The 26,239-nt window shown below is 58.0% G+C and overlaps 1 protein-coding gene and 1 long non-coding RNA gene across 6 annotated transcripts; one reads left to right on the forward strand and one right to left on the reverse strand.

Moving 5' to 3' along the window:
- The first annotated feature begins 1,496 nt into the window (after window positions 1-1,496).
- Window positions 1,497-15,900, forward strand: CIDEA (cell death inducing DFFA like effector a). Of its 5 annotated transcripts, none has more exons than XM_064481642.1 (6): window positions 4,598-4,806; window positions 4,910-5,120; window positions 10,905-11,088; window positions 12,045-12,191; window positions 14,870-15,051; window positions 15,753-15,900. In XM_064481642.1, the coding sequence occupies exons 2-6, from the start codon at window positions 5,104-5,106 to the stop codon at window positions 15,898-15,900; spliced, it is 678 nt and encodes a 225-aa protein (XP_064337712.1). In that variant the 5' UTR covers window positions 4,598-4,806; window positions 4,910-5,103. The 5 variants fall into 5 exon arrangements, with proteins under 5 accessions (XP_064337714.1, XP_064337715.1, XP_031295091.2 ...); XM_064481643.1 differs by adding an exon at window positions 7,594-7,814 and having other exon boundaries at window positions 4,636-5,120; XM_064481644.1 differs by lacking the exons at window positions 4,598-4,806; window positions 4,910-5,120 and adding an exon at window positions 1,497-2,307.
- Window positions 12,602-25,245, reverse strand: LOC105086477 (uncharacterized). Its single transcript, XR_010378717.1, has 5 exons — window positions 21,122-25,245; window positions 19,693-19,910; window positions 18,919-19,090; window positions 13,592-18,590; window positions 12,602-13,434 (listed from the first exon to the last, which is right to left on the reverse strand). It is a non-coding gene; the product is annotated as an uncharacterized LOC105086477 (long non-coding RNA).
- Between the last annotated feature and the right edge of the window lie 994 nt (window positions 25,246-26,239).

Consider the following 26,239-nt stretch of genomic DNA (forward strand, 5'->3'; position numbering starts at 1 on the left):
GTGTCACTAGTGAATGCAGCTTGTGGACCACTGGTGCCTGCTTTCCTTCCCTCCTTGAAGTGCTTATCTGTGCGCGTGAGCCCCGGGATTCCACTGTTGCAAATCGGCTTTGGTTATAAAGAAGCACGTGAGAGCTGCCTGCCTCTAGGCTGGTCCCGGGTGTTCCAGTAAAGAGGCGAAAAGGATCCAGGCCCATTGAGACAATTTCCTTTCTTCTCTAAGCTGCCCTCTTTCTGAATTCTTGGTCACTGAATCCAGACACATCATTTCACGACGATGCTTACTAATTCACAAAGTGAGAGCTGGAAACACATGCCCCATTGATTGCTCTAATATAAATCCTGCTGCGCGGTCAAAACTTTCCCTTTCACACAAGTCCTTTTTGTCCTGGCCCTGGTGCTGCAGGCAGAGCTTGGGCTGCCCCACCCAGGAAGCAAGCAATGTCTGTCCTAGGAGTTTGACCAACCCTGGAACAAAGGTGCTGAAGGCTGAGCCCTGCCGTGGTCCTCCTAGGGGCACCCCTGAGTCCCAGGAGGTGCAGGAGCCAAGGTGTGTGCAGCCTCCTCGCCACCAGGCCCCAGACACTGAACTTTGCCAAGGAAGAGGAAGGCAGTGTCCAGCCGGGGCTACCCAGCTGGGCAGGTCAGAGGAGGGACAGCCCCGCAGAGTGGAAGTGGAGGTGCCAGGGAGAGCAGGGGTGCACGCTCCAGGCAGCCTGTTCTGCATGTCTCTCCGCGAAGCCTCGGGCAGACTGGGTAGGCTGTCCAGGGTCTCACCCCAGGCAGTAGCAGGGCCAGCACTCAGGTCCAGCTCTCCCACACACACCCCGGTGCACCCTCCACCCCTCCTGGCTGTGGTTATTGTGTGTGTGGAATTTCCAGCCTCCCCGACACCCCTTCCTCACCATGGGACTGATGCCCTGTCCATAGCCCCGCTGTCCTGACTATAATCACCCCCACACCAGACCTCTATTCCTCCTTCCTAAGTGTGATTCCTGATCTCCTGCTGGAAAAGATAGCTTAGTCGACCACAGTGCTCCCCAATTTTGTGAAAATTCACCTCGAATTTTTATTACTCTGCTCATGACCAAGGCATAATCCTGCGTGTTTGTGACATGGTCTCAGAGGCACTGGAACCCAGACGTACGCTGGTGGATGTGCGGTGCCCAGGCCAGACCTCATGTACAAGCCCCCATCACACCTTCCACACCTGCCCTCAGGAGACTGAGTTTTCCCATCAGAACCACGCTCCTGAGATTCGCAAAGGCTTCCCTCCATCCATAAGCTTCCACTCCATCCATATGCTTCTGCTCCCCGCCCCCACCACCCTCCGTGCCTCTGACGTCTAACCTGGGCTGCACTGGAACAGGGCCCGTGCTGAGTGGAGATGTGGTAAGTGATGCCGAGGGAGAATGTGGGGAGGGGAGGGGGGTGGCTGTGCCAGCCGGGCCCCGCCGCCCCACCGCCCTGCACCTCACACCCAGCACCTCCTTCTCCAGCTTCTTGGTGGCCACGCCCTTCGGAGCACAGTGCCCCCACTGCCCCCTGCCCTCTGCCCTCTCTACACACCTGCTCGTGTGTCACAGATGCCACTGGAGCAGCAGGGGCAGCCAGCCTGACTTCCTGCCCGTCCTCCCAGAGTGTGGCCCCTGGGCCCACGTCCTCCCCCATGTCCCCGTCCAGTGTGTCCCCAGACCCACGGGGTTCAGTATAATCTCAGCCTCAGCTACAGACGTGCTCCCCTCCTGTGTTTCTCACTCAGGGCACCAGCCAGACTGGGCATCACCTGCAGCTGCTCCCCTCGTGTTCCTCACCACATCCAGCAAGATGCTCCTGCCCCCACCATGCCCAATATCAGCCCAGGTCACCCCCGACATCACCCACGGGCTCCCCTGGGCCAGTCCAGCCTCCGGGCCACCCCAGAGTGTCCTCTCAAATCTGCATCTGAGCACGTCACCCCCATCTCTGCTGGGACCCACTGAGTGCTCAGGGCTGTGCAGACTCTCCCCAAGGAACTCCCGTGCCCCCCAGCCCCCAAACACCCCCAGGACTGCCTGATACAATGCTCCCGTCCCACTGGGCGTCTGCCCTTCCCGAACCTTCCTGAAACTGACCCACACACCACTGCCTCACCCATCCTCCAAACCCCAGTCCCAGTGTCCCTCTAGGGGCACCTTTGGGCAGAATTCATTCCTTTGTTCCCTTTGCAGTTGGCCCTCGTGTGTCCCTGGGAACACAGCACCTCATTCACTCATCCATTCATTCATTCATTCACGGATGAGCCTGCACTCCAAGAGGCCTGAAACGGGTAAGTGATTCACACCTGCCGCCCTGGCTGGTTACGGCCCGTGCCAGGCTCCAGGATGAGCTGATACACTTGTATGTCTGTCCTCCACGGGACGGTGCCGTGTGCGCGAGCCGTCATGATCTGACGGGCTGGGAGCTGGACTGCAGGCCCGGCCGTACATGGCGATCACTTAGGGAAGACGACGTCACTAAGGTAAGGACGGCCATGTTCCTGCTTCCTCAGAGTTGCATGCTAAAGGGTTTCAAAGAAAGGAGTTCAACTAAAACTGCAGATGAAACCCAGCACATGTGTCAGAGCACTAAGGGAGACTGGGGCCCGGCACGAGGTGTAAGGGTGCTGGCGTCGTGCTCCTGTTCTGCGTCTTCATACTTGAAAATGTACACAATAGAAAATGTCTTCAAAGGTGAGTTGACTTGAATTGACTGGACTGGTTTTCTCCTCTGAAATTGGGGGTATGTCTGGGGGGGTGGGCTCTGACAGGATGCCGGAGACTGGAAAGCCGAGAGGAGGCACCATCGGGCTGTCCTGGGGACACCCTGGGGTGGCCTCTTCCTGGTCCACAGCTGGCCATCCTCTTGCTACAGAGGAAGCTCCCCGAGGTCTCTTTTATAGGCATTAACCCCATCATGTGGGCTCCACCCTCAAAACCCAAGCACCTCCCAAAGGCGCCACCTTCCAATAGGTCCGCACTGGGCTTTAGGGTTTCAGCATATGAATGGGAGAGGTGGGGGTGGCGGGTAGGCACAGACATCCAGGCCATAGCAGGGTGTGGGAGAGGGGCCGTAAAATCCCCTAAGGGCCAGTCTGCTTCCCGCCTCCGCCACCCGTGCCCTGGGCAGGAACACCCTGTGCCCTGGGCTGGGGAGCTCCTGGCAGACCCTGGGGAGTCCAGGACTCTGGAAGGAAATCTCTCTTGGCTCCAAGACTCATCTGGCTGGTACCAGTGACCCTCGGGGGAAGACGTGTTTGTTTCCGTGACTGGAAGGAGGAGGCGGGCAGCAGGGCCAGATGTGCTGGTCAAGTGAGTCAGGGGACGGAGGCATAGGTCAGGCTACAGCTCTTTGGAAACACAGCTCCCAGTAGGGCCCCCCGCAGCTGATAACTGGAGAGCGGATCACCGACCACTGTGGAGTGCAGGACCGCATGCTGGCCAGTCGTGTTTTAAACTGCCCGGATCGGGGGAGGCCCCGCTCCTTAACGTGCTCAAGAGAGTCTGCTTCAAGTTCACAATTAAGAGTTGCATTCAGCCCCTGACAGCCCCCGCCCTTCTGAGGTCGGAAACACACCGAACTGCATCTTCCCATAGGGAGGTTTGTGCAAGCAGGACCTGGGTAGGTCCCACCGCCTCTCGCCCCCCTCACTCTGAGAAAGTCGCGTCCCTGTAGCTGAAGGATTGTCAGTGAACCCCTCAGGTCCTTCCCCAACCCTTACCCCGTTCCCAGAGCCCCTGAGAGCTGCTAGACCGCCCGTCGGGGAGCCGCTGGGGGGCCTGCACGCATCCCGGCCTCACTGCCCCTCTGAACCACCCCCGTTTAAAGCCACACACCGCCGTTCTTCGGCCGAGGCCATCTGCTGGCGTGATGATGCCCGACTGCCCCAGCCTCCAACAGGCCGACCAGCCACCACCGAGGGCCCGCAGAGCATCGGGCCGGGTGGTGGGGACGCTGGCTCGTCCTGGGCCGCTGGAGCCCGAGGGGCGTGGACGCGGGCGGGGCGGGCGGCGGCGCTTTAAGAGGCGGCGCTGGCGCGCGAGGAGGCCGAGCTGGCCGGGGACCCGAGCGATGGAGGCGGCCCGGGACTGCGCTGGAGCCCTCCTCAGGCGAGTGCCACGCCGGCCGGGATCGGCACCCCCTTCCCCCGAGCCCCTTGTGCCCCTCTGACCCCCGTCCCTGTGCGCCTGGCACCTCCCTGCGTTCCCACGCGCCCCGCCACTCCCGGGGCCCGGCGTCCCCGCGTCCCCTGCGCCCACGCGCCCCAGCCCGAGCCCTCCGCCAGCTGGCCGCCCGCGCCAGGTGTGGCTCCTGAGGTGTGCGGGCGTCCGCGGAACAGGTGACCGTGATGAGCAGGAGCCGGCGCTTCTCTGCCGCTGCGGCCTGTGGACGCGGCCGCCCCGGAGAGGGGGCTGGGCGACAGCCCTGCGGCGCGCGGGGACCGGTTTCTCGGGGTCCTGGACCGCGGGGTGGGGGGTGCTGGGGCGAGGGGAGGGGTGCTGGTGGGGAAGCTGGGCGGCCTCGGGGCGACCAGATCACCCCTCAGGGCAGCGCAGATGGGCCGACCAGGCGCGCTGGCTGGGCCCCCGGGCTTGTAAGGCGGAACCTGGGGGAAGGTGGTGACGCTGCCCGGACCGGGGTGCGAGACAGAGGGGCCCGCGGACCCCGCCCCCTCCTCGCCCCCTCCACGCCGCGAGACCGTGAGAAGGCCCAGAATCGCCTTTTCCCCTTTTGGGTTCGGCTTCACATAGCAAACCAATCCTGACCGGTGAAGTCCTAAAAACACCAGGTGGTGGCAACTTGCTAGATTTAAGGGAGGGATCGGGTTTCTCTGGAGATCTTCAAAGCAGTTCAAAAGGGACAGAGAAGCCTCTGAATTCCCTTAAATACAGGTTTTCCAAGGTGTCAGGAGTGAAGGGCCATTTTACAGAAGGGGTGTGATCCGTAAGCTCCTGAACTTGGGCTCCGAGAGGGGTCTGTGTGGAACGTTCAAGGCTCAAGGTCAGCCGCCGGAAGGCAGTGGGGTCTGTCTGATGCTCCCCCTTTCTCTTTAAAAACAAATGAAAACAGAAAACGGAAGTCAGCGATGGGACCCCCAGCAAGGTGAGAAGCAGACTTGTTTCTGCATCTTCGCTGGCTTGGTTTACACCTGAAGGAAGGGCGCTTGGTGTCTTTCCTGGTTTCTCCCCCTCCCTCCAGCCCCACTCACCCCTCAGTGCTACTTCCAGGGGCTGCAGTTAAGTTTCTCCCCGGAAACTCCCCGAGCTCCTCCCAGCGTTGCACTGGTGGGCTGAGTCGTAAGGATGGTAGACGGACACTGACTCCTGGCCGGTGCGGCTGGAGCAGGGGCGGCAAGGCCTGCAGCGCTAAGGCTGCCCGGCCCTGCACCTGACCTGCAGCACCATCCCCAACCCAGAGTGCCTCTGTGAGACCGTTCCACTGGGCCAGCAGGAAACGACCGGTGAGGTTTTGGCAAATCAGCACGGGGGCATCTGTTCTGCTTGGACAGTCCCTCTGAGCACGGCGGCTCTAGGAGTGAGGGGCTGTTTGTTGGGGGCACACGGTGTCCAGCTCCTGCTTTCAAGCTGAGCTGCCGTCATCCCTGGGACTCTGCTTTCTTCCACACAACCTGTAATATTTGCTGAAGGGGAAAATGTCTTCCATCTTCTTTAAAGCCACATCCAGGCCGCAGACCCACGGGAGCCATAGGCAAGGTGATGGCGAGTTCCGTCTCCTCTCAGTGGTCCTTAATGTAAACTGGCTGGTAGAGTGTGTCCTGCTGTCTTTTTCTTTTCTTCCTATTTCTTAAATTGAAGTACAGTCAGTTTACAATGTTGTGTCAATTTCTGGTGCACAGCATCATGTTTCAGTCATACGTGTACGTACATATATTCCTTTTCATTTTAGGTTATTACAAGATAGTGAATATAGTTCCCCGTGCTGTACAGTAGAAACTTGATGTTTACCTACCTTATATATAGTGGTTAGTATCTGCAAATCCTGAACCCCCAGTGTGTCTCTCCCCCATCTCCCTCCTTCCTGGTAACCGTAAGTTTGTTTTCCGTGTCTGTGAGTCTGTTTCTATTTTGTAAATAAGTTCATTTGTGTCATTTTTTTAGATTCCAGATATAAGTGATCTCATGTGATACTGGTCTTTGTGACATTCTCCAGGTCCATCCATGTTGCTGCAAACAGCATTATTTCATAATTGTTTATGGCTGAGTAGTATTCCACTGTATAAATGTACCACACGTTCTTTACCCATCATCTGTTGATGGACATGTAGGTTGCTTCCGTGTCTTGGCTGTTGTATGTAGTGCTGCTGTGAACACTGGGCATGTCTCTTTTCAAATTAGAGTTCCCTCTGGATATGTGCCCAGGAGCGAGATTCCTGGGTCATATGGTAATTCTGTCCTTAGTTTTTTGAAGAACCTCCATACTGTTTTCCACAGTGGCTGCACCAAACTGCATTCCCACCAGTGGTGTAGGAGGGTTCCCTTTCTCCACAGCCTCTCCAGCATTTATTGTTTGTGGACTTTTGAATGATGGCCATTCTGGCTGCTGTGAGGTGTTACCTCAGTGTAGCTGCAATCTGCGTTTCTCTGATAATTAGGGATGTTGCTCACTCTGTCCTTTATCAGCACATACCTGCATTTGCCAAGGCAGGGACTCATTCAGAGTACACGTCTGTTTTTTAAGATCGATGCATGTGTGCAGTTATAAAACCTCGACCCCCGTCGTTTGCTTGTTCCTCGTCTATGATCACGAGGCCTGGGTCCTAGCAGAAGCCGCCGAGATCTCCCCGCTCAGCTCTGAACACCCAGGGAGTCCACGCAGCGCGTGTCTCGCAGCCGAAGGCTACTCCGACTTCTTGTCCTGCTGCCCCTGCGGCTGTCACAGAGCTGCTCTGTTACACTCGGTGCAAAGGGGCTGCTTTTGCAGCTCATTAGCTCCTTTGTCCTTTCCTTGAAGGAGGAGCTCTGGGATTTGTATACCTGGCCTTTCAGCACACGTTTTACCAGCCTTGTTAGTGATGCAAGCAAGGAACTGTGTTTTCTGAGTAACTGTCCCAGGTTCCTGGTGCTTACACCTTCGTGGTCTAAACTCTTGTTTTAGTAACAAAGTGTTTAAAGGCTTCACGTTCCTACTTGAACACTCTTTCTGCGCCAGGCATTTTGCTGGGTCGGTCAAGGCACAGCCGCGAGCTGTCACAGGCCGACAGGCTGCTCCCCGTGGGGCTGACACGCCCCCTGTGTTGCCTCTCCCGGGCCGGGCGCTGCTGAGCCCGAACCTCACTAAGCCAGAGCCCCCTCTGCTTCCCGCCCTGGGTGAGCCCCTGCCACTCCCGCCACTGTCCCCACAGCCACTATCCCACGGTCTCGGAGGCCCTGCCAGGCCGGATGAGTGCTCTCTGAGCCCTGCCCCATCTCTCTGCACGCCTGTGGCTGGGGTCACCGTTTCCCTTTCCTGCACTGTCCTTGTCACCGGCTCTGGCACAGTCCTCTGGGACATACGTCCTCCACCTGTCTGCCCTTTAATTCTTCGTATGAACCCTCCTGTCCACCTGACGACACAGGTCCTGTGCCCAAGCCTGCCTTTCCATCCAGATGTCCAGAGGAAACATCAGTCCAGAGGGTGGCATGGAAAGATGACCTGTGGGGCCAGCTCCATCTCCCCGGGCGGGCTCACAGCCACTGTCGGCCCACACCTGCACCTTGATTTCACACTTACGAGTTGAATCTCCTCACCCCCTCGGGGAGCAACGCAGAGACTTCCCTGTTCCCTCACTTCTGGGAGGTACACCCCTTCACAATTTTCAAGAATGTTCTATCAAGTCTGACTTCCCTTATCTTGATTTCCCTGAAAACAATCTGTTTCCTTGAACAGCCTGTTTCCTTGTGTTTTTCCACGTAATGAGATGTTTCTCTTCCCACTCCAAGTGACGGCACTGAGGGTCACCAAGGTGATGTGTATCTAAAAGCCAAACTCTAAGACTTCTCGGTGCTCTGGGGTCAACTTCAATGTCGTGAGTCACTGAAGGAGACTAGGAACACACTCCCAGCCTTGTTTTGGTGGCTGGTGACATGACTATCCTGTTCAGGAGTGAGCCGGATTAATCTGTGCTTGGTTCATTTAGCAGGAGCGCAGCAAGTACGCGGGATGTATTAAGTAGGTTTAGTGTGCCTAAAACTTCATTTAGCCCCTTTTTATATTATCTTCAAGATGGTCTTGATCTTATATTGATACGGCACGTCACTCGTCCTGTTCCCTGAAAAGAAGGGCAGAGCGTAGTGCCCACATCCGCAGGGGTCACCAGCCTTCTCCCCAGCAGTGGCCCGGCTCTCCACGGGGAAGCGCAGCGGTAGGAGGAACGACACACCAGATGTCCTTCTTTATCAGCAGGGCTGTCTCCAGGGCAGCGGGGAGGGAGGACCAGGAGTGACTACCAGCACAAACTGGGTCAGATGTTAGCAACAGTGGGCGCTTAGTGACGGGCGGGCCAGGTCACCGGGGCACCGGTGCTCACGGAGGCATGAGTGTCCCCAGCTGGGACCAGACCGAACTGGGTCAAAGCTGTTCATGCCCACAGTCTGTCACGGACCGCCAGGGCCAGGGCCTAGGGTCCAAGACGTGAACTTAGTCCTGTTGCTCTGGGTAAGCCATAGCCTGTGTCTACTCAAGGAGGTGAAGAGTGGACACGCAGGAATGACCTGCTCTGGGGAGGGGAAGGCTCTTGCTGGTGGGTCCAGGGCTCCCCAGCCCCAGAGGAGGGTCACTCTGACGCTGGCCACCGCTCCGCAGCCTGAGCCTCTGAGGGACCCAGTACACATTCTCACCCTGTTCTTATCGGGTCCTCCTCATGGCCAGCTCAAGTTTCAGATGCTGCAGTGAGGTGGAGAGCAAAGCCAGGCTCTAGCTGCGAAGCCTCATGTGGAGAATCCTCGATGCCCCGTCTGCCAGGTCACCAGGGAAGGGACCGAGCATCGGCTCAGCAGAACGCGGGCCCCGGCTCATCGTGTCGTGTAACTGGGGAGGCTGGTGTAACCAGGGCAGAGGTGCAGGGGCCAGGGGCCAGGTTCGCTGCTGTGTGGGTTCAGGCTGGGACTTACTCTGTCGGGCTCCCTGGCTCTGGTGGGTCCCGCGTCAGAGGCCACCGACCGGCTCAGTCCCCTGCAGCTGCCCCACTGGAAACAGGCTGGGTGGTACCCTGGAGAGGAGCCAGGTTGAGTGGGGACTGCCGTCCCTCCAGCCAGTGCCCCCTCACCGCCTCCAGCTGCAGCTTGTCGCCTGGGCTGTGAAGTTCAGAGATAGTTCTGATTAACTGGGTGACACTGAGAAACCACTCTGAGCCTCACTTTCTCATCTGAGACTTGGGGTCACACTTCCATGTACGGCTGAGATAGAGTCGGCTGATGCCGTAGGAGCCGACACGTCACGGCCAGGGCAGCTGCTCAGATGCCCCCATCACCAGGCACCAACGTGACGCCGGCTGGATGTGCTTCAGACCAAATTCTTGCTGACGCTCTAGGTAAAAGGGTAGTGGTACCAAGTCCAAAAGATAAGGCTGGGGCGGGGGCCTTTCCCCCGCCCCAGCCTCCCTCAGATGCCAGCAGGGTGTCCGTCCAAGAACGCAACTCAGTTCGGACACCATCTGCCCAGAGACAGCATCAGATTTCGCAGGTTAAGGACTCAGCCCCACCAGACTGTCCCCTCCCCACCCACTGCACCTCAGACACCAGTCACAAGTCCAGGTTGGTACCTTTGTTCATAAGGAATTCCAGTCTGACTGGGAAAATGAAGCGTAGATAACTGTGTGTGTGTGAGGGGGTGTGTGTAATATGTGTATATATACACATGCAGGCGTGTGTGCTGTGTATGTACGTACACATGCGTGTGTGTGGGTGTACTTAGCGTGCACACACACTAAGTATATATACGTGTGTGACATGCATGTAAGTATCCTTAGCGTGTGGCCCCAGACCACGCTGAAGAGGCAAAGACCGCGTGCCTGCGCCGAACCCCGGCTCTGAGCCGTGGGGCTGCTGTCTCGTCTGCGTCTCCTTGTCTGCAAATTGAGGAAACCAGGGTTTTCTGAGGATTGAGTGAGGTGATATTTGTAAGGCAGAATATGTTTGCTAAGTAACTGTGGACGTAAGGAGCTCCTTGACTGTTTCTCGTTTGGCCCTCATTTACTGCTTCTCCGTAGTTGCGAGGTAACAAAAACTTCCCAGTGTGAGATTTTTCCCTCAGAAAGTTAAGTCTTGACTTGGCTTCGCTGTCATGGCTCTTTTCCTGTGTTAGTTCTCTTTTATGGTGAGTTTCTGAGTTGCTTCTCTGATAAACGTGGAACTCACGCCAAAGTGCCAAGTGACTGAGTGCTTGTTCTTGCAGCGTCCCTGGTGACGATGTTCGGCTGTTCCCTGCTTATCCTGAGCCCCCAAAGCGGGCTGACGCTCTAGTGACCAGCGTCTGGCGTTTACAGTCCCGGCCTCGCCTTTCTGTGCACGTGTGCCTATGTGTGTCTGCGCCTGTTTCTGTATCTCGGTTCAGCTACCCCACAGCCTCAAGAAATCTTTTCTTAGGTTCTCAGCCCTAAAGCCCACGTTTGCAGAATACAGCTCTCATTAGCTTATTGACTTTGATGCCCGGACCATTCCTTCTCAAATGGTCACTGCAAGGACTTCGAGTGTTCTGGTGAAACAGATGCAGTGGTGGTTGTGCTTTAAATTTTCTGTGTAATTCGTCTGTTTCTTGGAGATCACGTGCATGGTTTTTAACAGTCCTCAGCCAATGGATGTCTTTCTTTTAGGTGCAAACATGAACGTTCTGTCATTTATGTGCCCCTCAAACCTCTCTTTGAAAACTTTTTTTTTTTTTTTTTTTAAGGAACGTCAAAGATGTTTTATTCCTCTGCTCCGTTTCCAGGCCCCTGACATTCATGGGGTCGCAAACAAAGAAGGTCCTGCTGGCTCCCCTGAAGCATCCCGCTCGCCCCTTCCGGGTCTCCAGCCACGACCGCAGCAGCCGGCGCGGGCTGATGGCAGGCAGCCTGGGCGAGCTCCTCAGCAAGGTAGCACCCGCGGCGTGGCCTGCGGCTCCCTGGGCCCCGGGGACAAGCCGGTGCAGGAAGCGTCTGTCTTGGTTTCAGAAAGTTGGAGGGAGCCTTCTTCTTTGCTTTTAAGTATTTGGGTTGAAATATTTATTTTTGATAGATGGGGTATCAATATCAAAACCCCAAACTGCAAAAATTTAGGAAAATCCATGAGAAAATTAAACATATATCGTAATGTCATTTTAAAATTTTCATTTGGTCAAAAAGTGATTGAATACCTAGCACACAGAGAGTGTGTTTATTTTGTAACGTGTACATACAGCATTTATAGCTGTAATTATTATTAAAAAATAGACAAACGGGTTGATGGTGCCTTCTAAGGGGCTAAAGGGAAGGCGTAAAGAATCAAAGTGAACAGCGCTGTGTCCCTGTGTCGTAAAAGATTTACGTACTGAGACCAAAACCTAACGTAGCTTCATTTCCTTGATGAAGAAGAGTACCAGGGCAGCAGACTTCAGAAATCTGGTTTTGGTTATAAAGATGAGGAAAGAATAGTCCTTCATCTGAAAGTGTCCTTGGGCACCAAGCAGGGACAAACCATCGGCTCCCACGGAGACCAGAAGCGAGTGCCCGGCACGCAGTCTCTGAACAGAGACCTTTGAACATGCCGCCCAACATGTGGGCTCTTTAAGTCCCACGTGCACAGGGGCGTTTTCTGTTTGTCCAGATAAGCAGGTAATTTTCAAACCTGTGACTATTATCCTGTGTCATCACTTAGCCTCTGAGGAACACAGGTCTGTTACGGTTTTCAGCTTTTCTTTTTCAAAGCAGAGACTGAGTCCCAGGACATTGTGCCATTAAAATGTTCTCAGAATCAGCCAACACTTCTGAAACCATCACTTAGCCAGTCAGGCCCCTTGACTGGTCCCAGTGGAGTCTCCCTTCACTCTGTGACTCCGCCTGGTCCAACCTAGACCCTAGACGCCCTGATGATCACCAGCAGACTGGTCACTCTGGTGCTGGAGGAAGATGGCACAGTGGTGGACACAGAGGAGTTCTTCCAGACGCTGGGGGATAACACGCACTTCATGGCCTTGGAGAAAGGACAGAAGTGGACGCCGGTAAGCACTGTCACCCGACAGCTCCTGGGCAGGCTTCTCACCTGCAGAAGTGCGGTCCCCACCTCGGTGTCAACCGGCCCGCTTTCTAAACTTTTCCTTTGTGTTCACTTCATCACTGGATCCACTGTCCTCAAAGGGAGTCTTTTAAGCTTTTCTAGGAAACCTAGCATCTTTGTGAACTTGGGCTATATGATTTAAGGCCAGTAATTCTGAGGGACAGGCTTTGGCCAGTGAGTAACTACCGATCCTTAGAACATGCGGTGATGACCTGGTGACCACTCACTGTGACCCTGAGAGGTGGCGAGCTAACATAGCTGGTGAAATTAGCCAGGGGGATGTGTGTGTGTGTGTGTGTGTGTGTGTGTAAATGCAGTATTTAGAAAAGCAAAGAGATAGAATAAAGGGTTTTATTTCTGACAAAACGATAGATTATGTATCTTGGGAAACACTCCCACCATAACACACCTAAAAATGTAAAGCAAAATATTAAAACATCTTTTTTTTTTTTAATGGAGAGACTGGGGATTGAACCCAGGACCTCATACATGCTAAGCATGTGCTCTACCCCTGCGCAATTACCCTCTTCCCCTAAAACATGTTTTTATATGCCTCACTGGCCTTCAAAACAGGGAGATCCTCAGCGGCCGAGGTTTTTAAGGGAACCAGAATCCAGAGAGGAAAGTGAACGCTGAGGCGGGGGCTCCCCCGGCCCAGGGCCCCAGGGCTCCAGCTCTGCCCTCACAGACTCTCCTGGAGGAAGCGTCAGTGGAGGTTCCCTCGCTGGGTTCCCGGCACCCAGCCGGCCCCCCCTCTAGCCCCAGGGACCACGGCCTCCCCCCAGAACCTGGGGACGCACGACTTTACATGGCAAAGGGGACTCGGCAGACGTCAATATGGGAAGGATCTCGACATGGGGTGATGGTCCTGGATTATCCATGGGCCAGTGTCACCACAGCGTCCTGTAAGAGGGACATGGGAGGGTCAGCGTGGGGGCAGGAGGCGGGTGAGGAGGAGTGATGAGGGGACGGGCCACGGGCCACGGCATGTAGGAGCAGGGCCGGCAGCCCCAGCAGGACAGCCCGTGGTGCCTCAGGGTGCCCCACCTGCAGAACCGAGCCGTCTGAGCATAAATCTGCGCCGTCTTTAAGGCACTAAGCTGGTGGCCACGTGTCTCAGCAGACCCAGGAAACTGGTGGGGCTGGTATTTTCTGTTTGCTTTGTGAATGAGATGCTCGTTTACCCCCTGGGGGAGACAGTTCCCACATAACAGGTTGAAGCCCTCGCGTGGCAGGTGCGGGGCTGGGGCACAGGGTGACGACAGGATGCTGGGGACGAGATGTGAGGGTCCCAGGGGTGTGAGGCCCCTCGGTCTGGGACAGCCTGGCTGACGTGAGTCTCACCCGGCTCGGTCCTTCAGGGTGGGGACGGGCTCCTTGCAGGGAGGGAAGGTGCTGCCCCCCGGGAGGGGTTCCTCTCAGCGAGGCCACTGTGGTTTGACCTGGACGAGGACTTCCGAGAAGCAGCCGCCAGGGGGCTCCCTGCTTCCACGCAAACACCTAGAGCAGATCCCTGGGGGGCAGGGGTGGGGTTTGGTGGGGATGACGGAATCCACACCCCATTAGGTCTCCACCTTGGGGAGGTCATCTTGACGTTGACGTGAGACCAAGACTTGAGGGGGAGGCTGGGGGAGCGACATGAAAACTCAGCGTCAGAGAGCTGGGCAGGATCCCAGATGGAGCCCCCGCACCCCAACTCTGTCGTCTTAATTTTTAACATTTTCTAAAGGACAGGCAGCCCCCTCCCCATCGCGTGTGGGAGTTGATGGGCTGAAACTAGGATCTCTGGTCGTGTGTCCACAGAGGGGGGGCTCTGGCAGGGAGGGTTTGGGTGCTTTTAGGGGGATGTGTGGTTTAACTTCAAATTTAGTAGATTTTTGCCAGTGAATTTAACATTCAGCTACTCCCAACTCCTAAGGTTCACGATAGCTGTGCCTCCGTTTGAATCCTGGACCCCGCAGGCCTGCGTGTGCGGCAAACCCCACGGACGTGTGCCCAGCACATGTGTCCTGGGACAGCTTTCTCTGTCCTGTTTCTTCAGGGCTTTTGTGGGGAAGATTGTTTATAAACCCAGGATTTACAGGGGTTTCTGCCCTCTCCCAACGTCTCGGGTAGACAGAGAGTGGGTCCCACAAGTGTCCCCAGGAAGTTGGCGTCCCTCCAGGGCAGGTCCCACACTGGCCTTCGCTCCCGCCGAGGGGTCTGACCCGCCCGCCAGCAGAGTCCCTGTGCCACGGGACAGCGCTGACCACCGGTCTCCAGGCAGACAGTGTCACAGCTGCGGGCCAGTCCACGTCCGCCAGATGGCCCTGGGTGACCCTGGTGAGTGCGTCTCCACCACAGGTCACTGGCACAACTGTCCACCAAACCCTGGACCCTGAAACCCAGGCCCAAGGCCACGTCTCCTGCATCTCCTGCATGAGACAGGGCAGCTTAGGGGGTTGGCCCTGCGGCAGTCTGAGCACACTGGTCTGTGACAGACATTCCTCAGATAATTAGCAGCTTAGTCATGAACTGATTTTAAGCTGACAGGAGAGTGGAGACCAGCCTAAACCCAGAATCACAGGGTTCGCAGGTGACGGTTGGGTTGGTGCCTAAGCCTCCCTCCCTCCATGGCCCTAGGGTGGGAACTGTGTCCCAGCCCGCCAGCCGCCGAGGAGATCGGGGATAGCGAGGGTCACCTTGGACTTGTACAAGCTGAACCCCAGGGACGTCGTCGGCTGCCTCAACGTGAAAGCCACCATGTACGAGATGTACTCCGTGTCCTACGACATCCGGTGCATGGGGCTCAAGGCCCTGCTGAGGTAACGGTCGTCGGGTCCTTCCTGGGGGGCCGGGCAGCGGGGGACGGCTCCCCTGCACCCAGAGCCCGGCCCTCACGTTGTCCTAAAAGTTCTTATGCCACAGACTTATTCGGAAGACACAGTCTTGAGTTCAAAATTTTTTCCCCCGAAGACCATTAAATACTAAATAGAAAGAAAAACTAGTAAGTAGAGAGTAAGGACCCGAGTTCGAGCCACGGTTTCCGTTTAGAACAGCACAGAGGCCGCATCAGCCCTGGGACTGAGACGCCACGATGGGGTCAAGCCGGGGTGTCGCACCCGTGCTCAGAGCCCCGGGTCGTGGGGTCACGACCGCAGGACTGCTAGGACTCCTTCAGCCTGGGGCCCCTTTCAGACCGGACTTGACCGATTTCGGCACCGAACCCCACATATCGACAAGGCTGCCAGAGTGAGCAGACAGACCCCCGGGCGTTCTAGTGACTCAGGGACAAACCTCGACTGGAGGAGGCCAGCGGAGGGTGGTCCCGGGCCCGGGGCAGCGGGAGAAGCTGGCAACAGAGTCCAGGCCCCACTCAACCCCGGGAATCAGCGCAGCATCTCAGCGAGCCCCCAGGGCTGCAGGTCCTGAGAGCCCAGCTTCCCGAACTCGAAAGTACGGGGACGTGGGCATGTGTTGGAGGTGGGGTGAGGACCCCCCGACGACCCTCGCCCCTCTCTTGCAGGAGCCTGCTGCGGGTCCTGTCTCACGCCGCCCAGGTGACTGGCCAGTTTCTCGTCTACGCGGGCACATACATGCTCCAGGTGCTGGCTGACACGGAAGAGCAGGTGGTGGCTGGCTCGTGCTGTAGGCAGGGGGTCACAAGCGGATAGGGCAGCTCAGCCAGGGGCTTGGCCAGCCCTTGACCCGACCCGTCCATCTCCAGTGATGAACTCAGAAGACACCGTGTTCACACCACTGCACGTGTGGGCTGCGGGCACTGCTGCTCGGGAAGCAAAGGGCCTTGGCCGCACCTGGATGCAGGGAGGGGCAGGTGGGGGCGGGGCATGGCCTTACAGCGGCTGACCTTCAGCAATAAACCAGTTGCAGGAGTTACCTGATCCAGAATGCCTGGCAGGCGGGAGTCCCGTACCGTGGGGCGGGACCCCAGGCTGCGAATGATGCCAGGAGGGCACGCGGCTGTGGGCAGGCGCAGTGGGATTGGGACACATCTCTTGGTCCTGCTCCCCTCTGAGGGGCACTGTCTTCGGGGAGGCCTCCTCCCCAAGAAGCAGATGTCAGCCCAGCCCCAGCGGGAGGGCCCGGGGCCGCGGATGCCCCACGGTGCCCACACAAAGTAACGGTGGCCACGAGACGGGCAGGGAGGGTAAGCACCAACCACGCGGCCTGGGTGGGGGCAGCTCCCCACAAGGAAATGGGGAAGCTGACACTAGACTAGGGGCACTACAAAGAGACACTACCCAGGAGGCCTGCCCCTTCCCGCTGCATCCGGGCCAACAGCGCAGGACACGGGAAGACCCCTCAGGTGGTCCCAGAAGCCCAGAGCGCCTGCGTGGTTCCTGCCTCTGCAGTCAGAAGTCCCCGGGCCCCTGCTCGTCCTGCCCATGATCGACCACAGCCCGGGGCCCCTTCTGGCCTGACCCCCACTCTGCCCTTCAACGGGGAGCTGCGGGGTGGGAGCCGAGGCCACAGGCAGGAGGGCAAAAGCAGAGGGTTTGCACCCACAGCCCCCAGAACACAGCCTCTCCTGCAAACACAGCAAAACACAGGCATCGGAGAATCCCCCCGCCCACCTCTCTGCTCTGCAGGAGGTTCACAGAGCCCCACAGGGGCCTCCTGTGTAAACGTTTCCCATACAAGGAGCTGCTCCCGGGCGGGCCAGGGAGGGGCAGAGGGGGAGCCCGGCTGCCCTCCGCCGGCGAGGCGGCTTCCCGGCACCTTTCTCTCGCTGACCGTGGGCTGCGTCACTTCCCAGGGACTCGGGAGTCCTGGGAACTGACTGCCTGGCTTCCAAAAAAGGCATTCTCACCGACGTGCCGGAGCCCGTGGACCCAGCTGCCGCCCTGACTCAGCGTGTCGTCTGCCTACCAGACCCTGCTCGCCAGGAGCTGGTCCCCAGAGGGTCCGCTCGGTGCCTGCGCCCCTTTCCAGGGCCCAGGGTCTCTGTGTTGCCCTCGGTGGGCTATTTACTGATCTCTAGCATCACAGTTCTGAAAAAAGGGGGCCGTCCCTGTAGCTCGGCGCCTGTGCCCCCACGTCTGTGGGCACCCCATACTTCTTACCCCAGCAGGGGTGCACACGAGGTGGCCCCACACCCCGTGTCCACCGCGGACTCAGGGGACAGGCCTGGCGCAAACTAGGGGCCTTGGGTTGAAATACGTTCACAGCTATTACCTCCCGGCCAAAGACACAGACTCAGACTGTTAAAACCGCCCGGCTGGGAACAGCCTCCTGTCCTTCAGTGTGAAATGGGGACTGAAACGGGCTGGCCCAGGAATTCAGAATTCCAGTCCCAGACGTCTGCTGCCCGGCTGTCCCAGGCCCGTGTCAAGGGCATCTCTGAACGCTTTGCTGGATAAGGATCCTCAAAGGAGAGAGTTCTGTCTCTCTCTCTGTCTCTCTGTCTCTGTCTCTCCTTCTCTCTCTGTGTCTCTGTCTCTCTCTCTCTCCCCGCCCCTCCCCAATGTGGGGCAGCACCTTCCCACACAGGAATGAGGTGAGCACGCCACCTCCTGGGGACGACGGGGCCGCCTCCCTTCCCGCCCGAGACCTGGGAGGCTGTGGCTGTCCCCAGGAGGCTGGGCCCTGCGTGCTCACTGCTGTCCTTCCCACGTGGGGCCCTGTGCCTCCTGCCCCAGCTGCAGTGTGATGGATAAATCGTGTGCAAAGACGACTTTGGATGCATGCCCTCTCCTTCCTGCCGCCCTCCTCTCTGGGGACGCCGGTTCCCTCTATGATGATCTTAGTTTCTACAAAGGAGCCGGACTTTGCCCCGGGGGCTCTCAGTCAGGTGGGCGGCAGGGATCCCGGCTCTGAGTGTGTGTCCTCAGCACAGCACTTGCTGCACCCCCTCCCCTGTGGCGGCGAGGCCCGCAGCTGGCTGGAGCATCTGACTCGTCACCCAGACACGGACAGAGCAGGTGGGCCTGGCCGCTGCTGCACAGAGATGGGGAGGCGGCCAGGCAGCCATCGCCCCGAGCTGCCGCGGTCACGGCACCCGCGTCTCCTCCCTGTCCTCACACCACATTTCCAGCCTCCCCAGAACAGCTCTTGGGGCCGGGCCGTGCATCCTCAGCTGTCCGGGCGTCTCCCACCTGCCGCGGGATTCCTTGGGTCTGTCGCTGCCGGCCAGGCCTGGTCGGGGACAGATGGCCATGTAAAAATAGTCTTGGGCCTCGAGGTGCCACCTCCCCAGCTGTTCTCTTGAGCAGGAGCCAGACGAGAGGGTGGAGATGGCGGCCTCGGCGAGGGCCCTGGGCAGAGGATCCTGTCCAGCGTGGATGCATGGTGGGGGTGTGGGGGCCTCACCGGCGAGAAAAGGCTCGTGGCCCCCCAGCTCTTCCTGGAATGAACACCAGACAAAACGGTTCTCCCTGTTGATCAGTTTCCAACCAGTCCTACCTGGGCGGGAACAGGTCTGACGCACATGCATCTCGACAGCCCCACAGCCCACGGCCTGCCTCCAGCTCAGGGAGCCGGGTCCGGGCAGCAGGGGTCCGGGCAGCGGGGGTTACGGTTTATGTACACCCCGGAGATCTCCTGGTTGCACCTGGAGCCAGCAGTTACCCAGGGCACACCTGAGAACCAGGAGATGTGTTCTCATCACAATAAAATGAAGTTTAAACAGTTAAAGACGCTGGAGTCTCGGTGCGTGGCCCAGGGCGGTTTACCTGGCTTCCTCGCCTGGGAAGACACGGAGGGCGCCTGCCTCGGGTAGGGCGGTGGGTAGGGCGGTGGGTAACCGTGGTGGACCCGCTCGCGCCTCCGGGAGTGCATGCGTGATCCACGTAGCGGACGTCTGGGAGCGGCTCACGGGGGTCGTTAGCAGGAAAGCAGGATGAGCTGTGGGGATGGGCGGGAGAGATGCTTTCTGAATCCTGGGCCAGCTGGGAACTGAGGGCGCGGCCGCCGCAGCATTCCCGGGACAGCTGAGGCAGCTGTGCGGTGTGCTCGCCTGAACGGCATTCGATCTCCGAATGGCCAGGGTTTCCTGCGGAGAAATAGTAAGAATCTGCACCTACCGCATCCCAGGTGCTCTCCGAGCAAGGCTGTCAGCCGAGACGGCGCGGCCCGCCTCAGAGCCTCAGAGGAGGCAGGGCGGCTGGATGCCTCCCCACCCGCCCTGCACATCCCTGCCCTGCACAGAGCAGCCAGGCCGCAGGCCAGATGGAAACCCTGAGCTCAGCGGGACCAGCCGGAGCCACCAGGAAAGGACTCGGGCAAATACCTGGCTGATCATAATCAGTTGTGAGCTCTTCTGACTCTTTTAAAAGCATCGCCTGAATTTGTATTTGATTCTGAGCAAACTCTGGTGGAAGCCTTTTTGTTGAGGGAGGCATTATTAAATTTTAAATTAAACATTCTGGGTCCTCCTTTCGGAAGAGGAAAGTCCTTGGATGCTGCGAACTTGCCATTTTCTATTTTTTTCTTTCACAGTCACTTACTAAGTGCATTTGCGTGTGAAGTCACGTGCTGAGGGCTGTGGGCAACACGCAGGTGGTCGGGTCTCCAAGCGGGGGAGTTTACAGTCTAGCCCAGGAGGCAAGCGTCCTCGATGCAGCGCACTGGACAAGGGCCTGGTGATGCGGTTGAGACAGACGGGGGTGTCAGGGGGCAGACGGAAGTTCAGCTCTGACACGCCGCTGTGACGTCCAGCCAGAATCTGGGACCAGAAAAAGGGCACATCAGGTAACCCCAGCTGCAGGTGGGGGTGGCACAGATTAACTTAATTTAATCCAATCCATAGGCTTAAGCAGCAAACAAACCCCGAACATTCCCCTCAGAGCTTTCAGTTGCAGAAGCACAGCTGTAATCGCCTTTCCCAACAGCTTCTGCTCGCACACCAGCCGGCGGCGGTAAGGAGGGCTGGAAAAAGCCGACCAGGTCCGAAGGCTCTAGAGACGCGCAGGGGAGGGGCAGGCAGGCTCCGAGTGCCTGGGGAGGTGAGGAGGTGGCCTGAGGGTCTCTTGCCAGGAGTGGGGGTGGGGGAATCCCCGAGATGGACCAAGCTAGGCCGGGGTCTGAGGTCCGAGCTGTCTTCCCTGTGCTCGGAGCTCTGCCTGCCCCCTCTGTGTCATCTTCCCCTTCCCCGCCTGTCCGACTAAAAGATGTAACTGTTCTTCTGTCAACGAGGTCAACACTTGATTTTAAATAAAAGGCAGCTGAGTATGTATTTCTCCATCACACACACACACACACAGATCTACCTTCCAAATCACATAACCACTTAGATCAGTTTCTCCTCTGCTTAGTGTAACCTTAATTTTTCACAGCCCAGTGGTCTCGACCAAGCGAGCAAGGCTGTCTTCTAGCACCCTGGGGCGGAGAGGGGCGCTTATGGGGTCCCAGCCAAACCCCACAGGAGTTTATGGGGTGTGCAGTGCCTGCTGTGCCAGACCCCATGGGAAGGGACTCTTTACAGACCCACAAAACCTGCCCGGTGGCCCTGGAAGGCTGCAGTTACAGCTCCAGGACAGGTGGCAGAGCCGAATTGAAGCCTCCCCATCTGACCTCCAGGCTCCCCACCTTCCTTAGCAGGCGAGTTCTGTGCCCCAGTGTTCCCAGGAGAGGACACTGCAGGAGTCTTGGAGAGCGGGGCAGAGAACACTTTGCAAACGGAGCCGTGGGGACAGTCTCGTGGGAGGGCTGCTCTGGGCAGAGCCGACGGGAGAGCCCCTCCCCCCTCCCTCCCTCCCTCCCGCTGGCCGGCCTCCGAGAAGACGGGAGCGACAGGTCCAAGTGTCACTAAGCAATCGGCGGCGTCTGGGGTGGGAGTTCGTCCTTTGATACTCTTTAGTCTTTTAGAACTTCCATGAAGCTCATCTATTTCTCTCCTACCAAAAAAAGTTTGCACTGCAGTAAAAAGCTCGTCACCTAGAACGCAGCATCGTGGCCGTTTTTAACCATCCAGTTCAGTGATGTTAGGTTCATTCGCAGTGTTGCATACAGACCTCCAGAGCTTTTCATCTCGTGAAACTCGCCCTTCAGTTTTTACTGGAAAAATAACACAAAGACTACTTTTAAAAATATAAAATAACAACAGCCAGTAATGAAAAAGAATATGAAAAGGTATATATGTATATAACTGAACCACTATGCTGCACACCAGAAATTAACACAACATTGTAAACCAACTACACTTCAATTAAAAAAAAATCCTGCTGAAGGCCCGCCTCGCCCCCCCATCCCTCAGCCGTGGCCCTGATGGGACCCTCCAGTCCAGCTCGCCGGGCAGCCCCACCTCGCCTCACCCCACGCGGCTTGTGTCCCCTCCACAGTCCCAGCTGGCTGCTGTCTCTGCCCTCGTCCTGCACCTCCTGCCACTTGTGTTCAAGATGAGGGGCCGGGGAGGGGGACGTATGGCCCAGTGGTAGAGCATGTGCTTAGCACGCATGAGGCCCTGGGTTCAGTCCCCAGCACCCCATTAAATACAGAAACAAACCTAGTTACCCCCTCCCCACCCAAAACAAGCAAACAAAGAACGTGACACGGCACAATCCGGCTGCACTTCAGGTGAGCTGGGTTTCCTCTGATGGACGTTGACCAGTCACAGAACGTGAGAGCTGGGAGAGAATTTAGAGGCCCTCTGGTCCCACTCACCCACTGCCCAACGGGCAGACTGATTTTATCTGAACCCAAACTTCCAGAAGGTGGGCTTAAGTATCACATTAGTGTTTCAGTTCACTTTCCAGTCCAACGAAACAGGCTGCAGCCCCCCCTCTACCACCGCCTGGCTCTCCAGGGAGTTACAATTCCACAAACACAGCACTGCTTCATGGTCAAACGTCCCCCACCTGTCTGACCCTTGTCTAGGAAAGAGACAGGAAACAGGGTCTGTATTTTTGTTCCCAACTCCGCACAAAAGTGGCCGAGGTGGGGTGAGGGGAGGCATGCCTGTCACCTGACCATCACCACTGTCCGAATGAGCTCAACTCAGAAATGGAGGGGGGGGCTGGGGCTGCGAGGGAGGGGGCCATCTCCTCAGTTCTTTGCTGTTACTTATTCAACCTAGTTAGACAGCCAAGCAGCTGGCCGTGTCCCAGCCAGCACGGGGCCGGCACACGAAAGACACACAGCTCAAGCCGGTGGGTTAGATCTCAAGGAACTGTGTCCCCTGCTGCCCCGTGACCATCATGTCCCCAAAGCCCGGACTTCTGGAAGGAACAGGGTTTGCACTTGGCTCCTGTGGACAAACTTGCCCTGTTTTGAAGACCTCCAGCCTTTGGAAGCCCTTGGGAGATGGCGTCCTGGCCACTGCCTCTCCGACCTTCTCTGTCCCGGGTCAGAGGGCAATCACCACACTCTTGGCCGAAGATTTTTACCTACAAAACCCAGAGACCATTGCTGGCTGGCTGTGTCCCCTACCCTCTGGGCTAAATCTTTCAGTTCATCCACCATCACTGTTTCATTTGCAAAGTTTCCAAACGTACAGGCAAGCTTAAAGAATGGTATCACAGCAAAACACACAGCCACACCCTGGTCTGGATGCGGCTTTGTGACCACGTGGCTGCATTTCTTCCTCTCTGAGCACACACACCCACCTCTTCTATGAAGCGCGTGAAAGCAGGCTGCCTGGACCCCTACACATCATCACCACACTTAAAATAACACCAGTTAGACGTCATCTAATTCCCCCAGTTGTTCTCCAAATGCCTGTGAGCGGTGACAGTGACAGCTCCCCTCCGGGTCCGACCAGGGCCAGTGTGTCTCCTTCATGGTTCTCTTCTACTCTCATTTTTTTTTCCTGAACAATCTTTGTGGCTTTATTCTGAACTCTCTGAGTTTCCCAGATCTTCTGTAATTAGATTTACACAGGAATAGAAGGCCTTGCCCCTCTGGACTTGCACATCTAGGAAGGCAGCCCCTCAGAGGCCCTCACTTGGGGCCACCTTTGCTGCTGAGAAAGCAGGCTCTTGCATCTTAAAGTAAAACCAGAGGTGCCTGCTGCCCTCGGAAGTGCTGAGCTGGTCTGTCTTTAAACAGAATAACGCATCTGCCAGGCAGATTCCAAATTGCTTTGCTGAAAGTGCTAGGCATCAGAAAATCCTAACCCAAGAGTCAGCTTGGAGCTGCTCATCCCAGGTGGTGGCCAGAGCCTACTCACCTTGGCGACGGGAGAGCCACAACCAGTCCCAGCACCTGCCCCTCCCCGCACAGGGCACAGGTGCGTGGCCGCGCCCTCCCCAAGAACCATCCTCCGTTTACCAGGAGTCACATCACATAAAAGCACCTAACTCCTCTGTTGCCGTGCACTTCAGACACATGTAGGGAGGAGTGAGCACCTGTCCCCTGGGTTGGAGGTGCTTTTCAATACCGTGTCCAGACCAGAGCAGTCCCCAGAAATCTTACTCCAAGTGGTGACCATGGAGGACAGAGGAGGGGGCAAGGGACTGCGGGAACAGACAGGACTCGAGGACCTAGAACTCTGTCACCACCCAGACCTGGCCCTGGGCTGCACCCGTCCCTGCAGGGCCTGGGACATGCCCACTCGGGGTGCACAGCACTGCCTGCACCCTAGGACCTCAGGACTCCCTGCCCGAACAGCCCTGAACCTAGTGACCATGACAGGGATGTGGCCCAGGGACAGCCATGTGGGCTGGGTGTGCACGGGAGATGCTTCCCAGGGTGGGTCGGGCAAGGAAGGGAGGCCAGCCCTCTGCCTCCACTACCCCTGATGCAAATCCCAAGGAGTCAGAGAACCCTACATTGGAACTGGCTCTCCAGACAGGAAGGTGAGTCGTGGAGGTAGGAGGGCAGAACGCATACTCTGGGTTTTGCAAGCTCGACTGGCGATGCTACATCTTCAGCCCTGCTCGTGGGGGGCCGCTCACTGCCCCCCGCCCCAGCTGCAGTGACACCTACCTGGGAGGGTTGTCATGCAGATTCTGTACAAAAGCATCCAGCAAAGAGCCCTCGTCACCCACCCTCCCTCCTCGTGGTGTGGATGGCAGGTTGGGGTGGTCACCAGGGAGTGTCCATCAGAAACTCAAGTATAAATCAGCTTCCCCCATCCACTCCATTCCAGGTGACAGCAGTGTCCCCGGGGCCACACTGACACCTACTCTCTGGCTCCAGCAAAGACCTTGGACTCAAATTCTGCCGAAGGACTAGCTCTGAAGAGGTGGCTGTTTCAGCAAAGTCCTGAAGCTGCCAATATGGACCCTCTTCTTTAAACTCCTTAGGGGCTGGACTGACTGAGTGATCAGCGCTGAGCGAAGTCTCTTCCAGGAACCACAGGCCCTCCACTCCCCAGCTCCCTGCCCCAGACGCCACACCAGCCCTCAGATAAAGGGAGCATTTCCTTGGAGTCAGTCATTAAGTTGAACAAGTGAGGTGAGCCGATGGGACGAGGGAAGCGGGAGACTGGGTCATCTTGGTTCGTGATGGACGGGAATGGGCGGGGCCACAACCGGGTCACCTGCTTCCCCAGGCGTCCTGCGTGTAAGCAGAGATGTGAGGCCCTACAGGGCGGCCAAGTGGCAGCAGTGAGGGGCGGGGGGCAGGGATCCAGTTGAAAGAAATTAAGCCCTGAAATTGGGAATGTTTGAAAAACTCCAAGAAAGAATGTTTCTAAGCTTTCCACCTCTTTCCAACCACACACACGTTAGGATTTTCCCAGAGTTTTCGCGTATCTAAAAGGAAACTGTAAGTCACAGAACAGCTGCTTCCTCATCGGCAGGCATTTCCACTTGGGGGGGGGGCCGGGCAGCCCCTGGTTTCAGTCTCCCTCATGGAAGTGTTCTGGGGAGGACACACACACTCAGGTCCCCCAGGACAACCCTTCCATTTCAGAGACTTGCAAACCGAAGCGCAGAGGACGTGTGGGGACACAGCTCACCGGAAACAGAGGAGGACCTGAAATCAAGTCACCCCGACTAACCGCGCGGTGGTCATTCCACAGGACCGCCCAGAAGGGGGCTGCTGCTCCCGGAGGAACTAACTCCCACCCAGAGGTGGCTCTGCCTCACCGCCCGGCACACGGGGACACCTGCTGCGCAGAAGCACTCCAGCGAGCGAGCTGGCCGGCCGGCCGGCCGGCCGGGGCTGCCACCCGGGGGCCCTGGAGGGAGCCCCGGGTGTCCGGGTGGAGCTCGCCCGGGGGGGGGGGGCGGGCAGCAGGGGCCCGGGCTGCGTGGGGCAAACCGGCCCTGGGGGCAGTGAGGCCAACTGAGCAGGGAGGGTGGGGGCCCAGAACCCAGGGGGCCTGCCTGACGCAGGCGGCTACCGAGTGAGGGCTGTTTACCTAATGGAGGGGCAGTCGGGGAAACTCGGCGATGGGCGAGCCCGGCGCCGCCCCGCGTTATGTTAGGAATGCAGAGCCTCGGGTCACACAGCAGAACGGCCTGCGGGCCCGGGAGGGCTGAGCTCACTCCGCCGGGAATCCCCTCGGAGAGAGAAGGCAGCCCAGCCCCGTACGACCAAGGCTTCCTTCCTGCGGCCTCACTCCTCCGGCCCTGTACTTACCCGCACACAGGCCGTCCGCGTCCGCACCCCCCCCACCCCCAGCAAAAAGGAGTCCCCGGCCGCCCTCGTACGGGACGTGACGGCACCGGGGCCGAGAGCCCACCCCTGCGCCCTCCCGGGCCGCAGGCCTTCCTCAGTGACTCGGGCTGGGGCGGCTGCGTAGACGCCCGTGCAGGGCGTGCGTGTTGGTTTTCTGGTCCGGCCGTGGGTTCCCTTTGACCAGACTCCACCACAGACGGTTCGGGTCGGCAGAGCGGAATGGTACCGATAGAGGCAGCACGAGGGGACACAGGAACGCGTGCCCGCGGCGGGGTCGGGGGGCAAGGGTCAGACTCACCCCGAAAAACGCCACTCCCGTGTCCCGCAGCCCCTCTACCCGCTGGGCGTGAACCCGAGGCCCAGCGGGGACCGTGCGCACCGCCCAGGCCCGCGGCCCCGGAACCCGCGCAGGGCGGCTCGGGGCGGGACCGCAGCCCCTCGGCTCCCGAGCCCGAGGGGTCCCCAGTCTCCCTCCCCCACGCCCCGGTG

This window comes from Camelus dromedarius, chromosome 32 (genome assembly GCF_036321535.1).
Source record: "Camelus dromedarius isolate mCamDro1 chromosome 32, mCamDro1.pat, whole genome shotgun sequence".
NCBI classification, from domain to species: domain Eukaryota; kingdom Metazoa; phylum Chordata; class Mammalia; order Artiodactyla; family Camelidae; genus Camelus; species Camelus dromedarius.

Bases quoted from the DNA above. Each gene is read 5' to 3' on its own strand.
- CIDEA (XM_031439231.2), top strand. From the start codon at position 4,089: ATGGAGGCGGCCCGGGACTGCGCTGGAGCCCTCCTCAG. The intron at 4,127-10,904 runs GCGAGTGCCACG...TTTTTTTTTAAG, and splicing joins TGCGCTGGAGCCCTCCTCAG to GAACGTCAAAGATGTTTTAT. The intron at 11,089-12,044 runs GTAGCACCCGCG...GGTCCAACCTAG, and splicing joins TGGGCGAGCTCCTCAGCAAG to ACCCTAGACGCCCTGATGAT.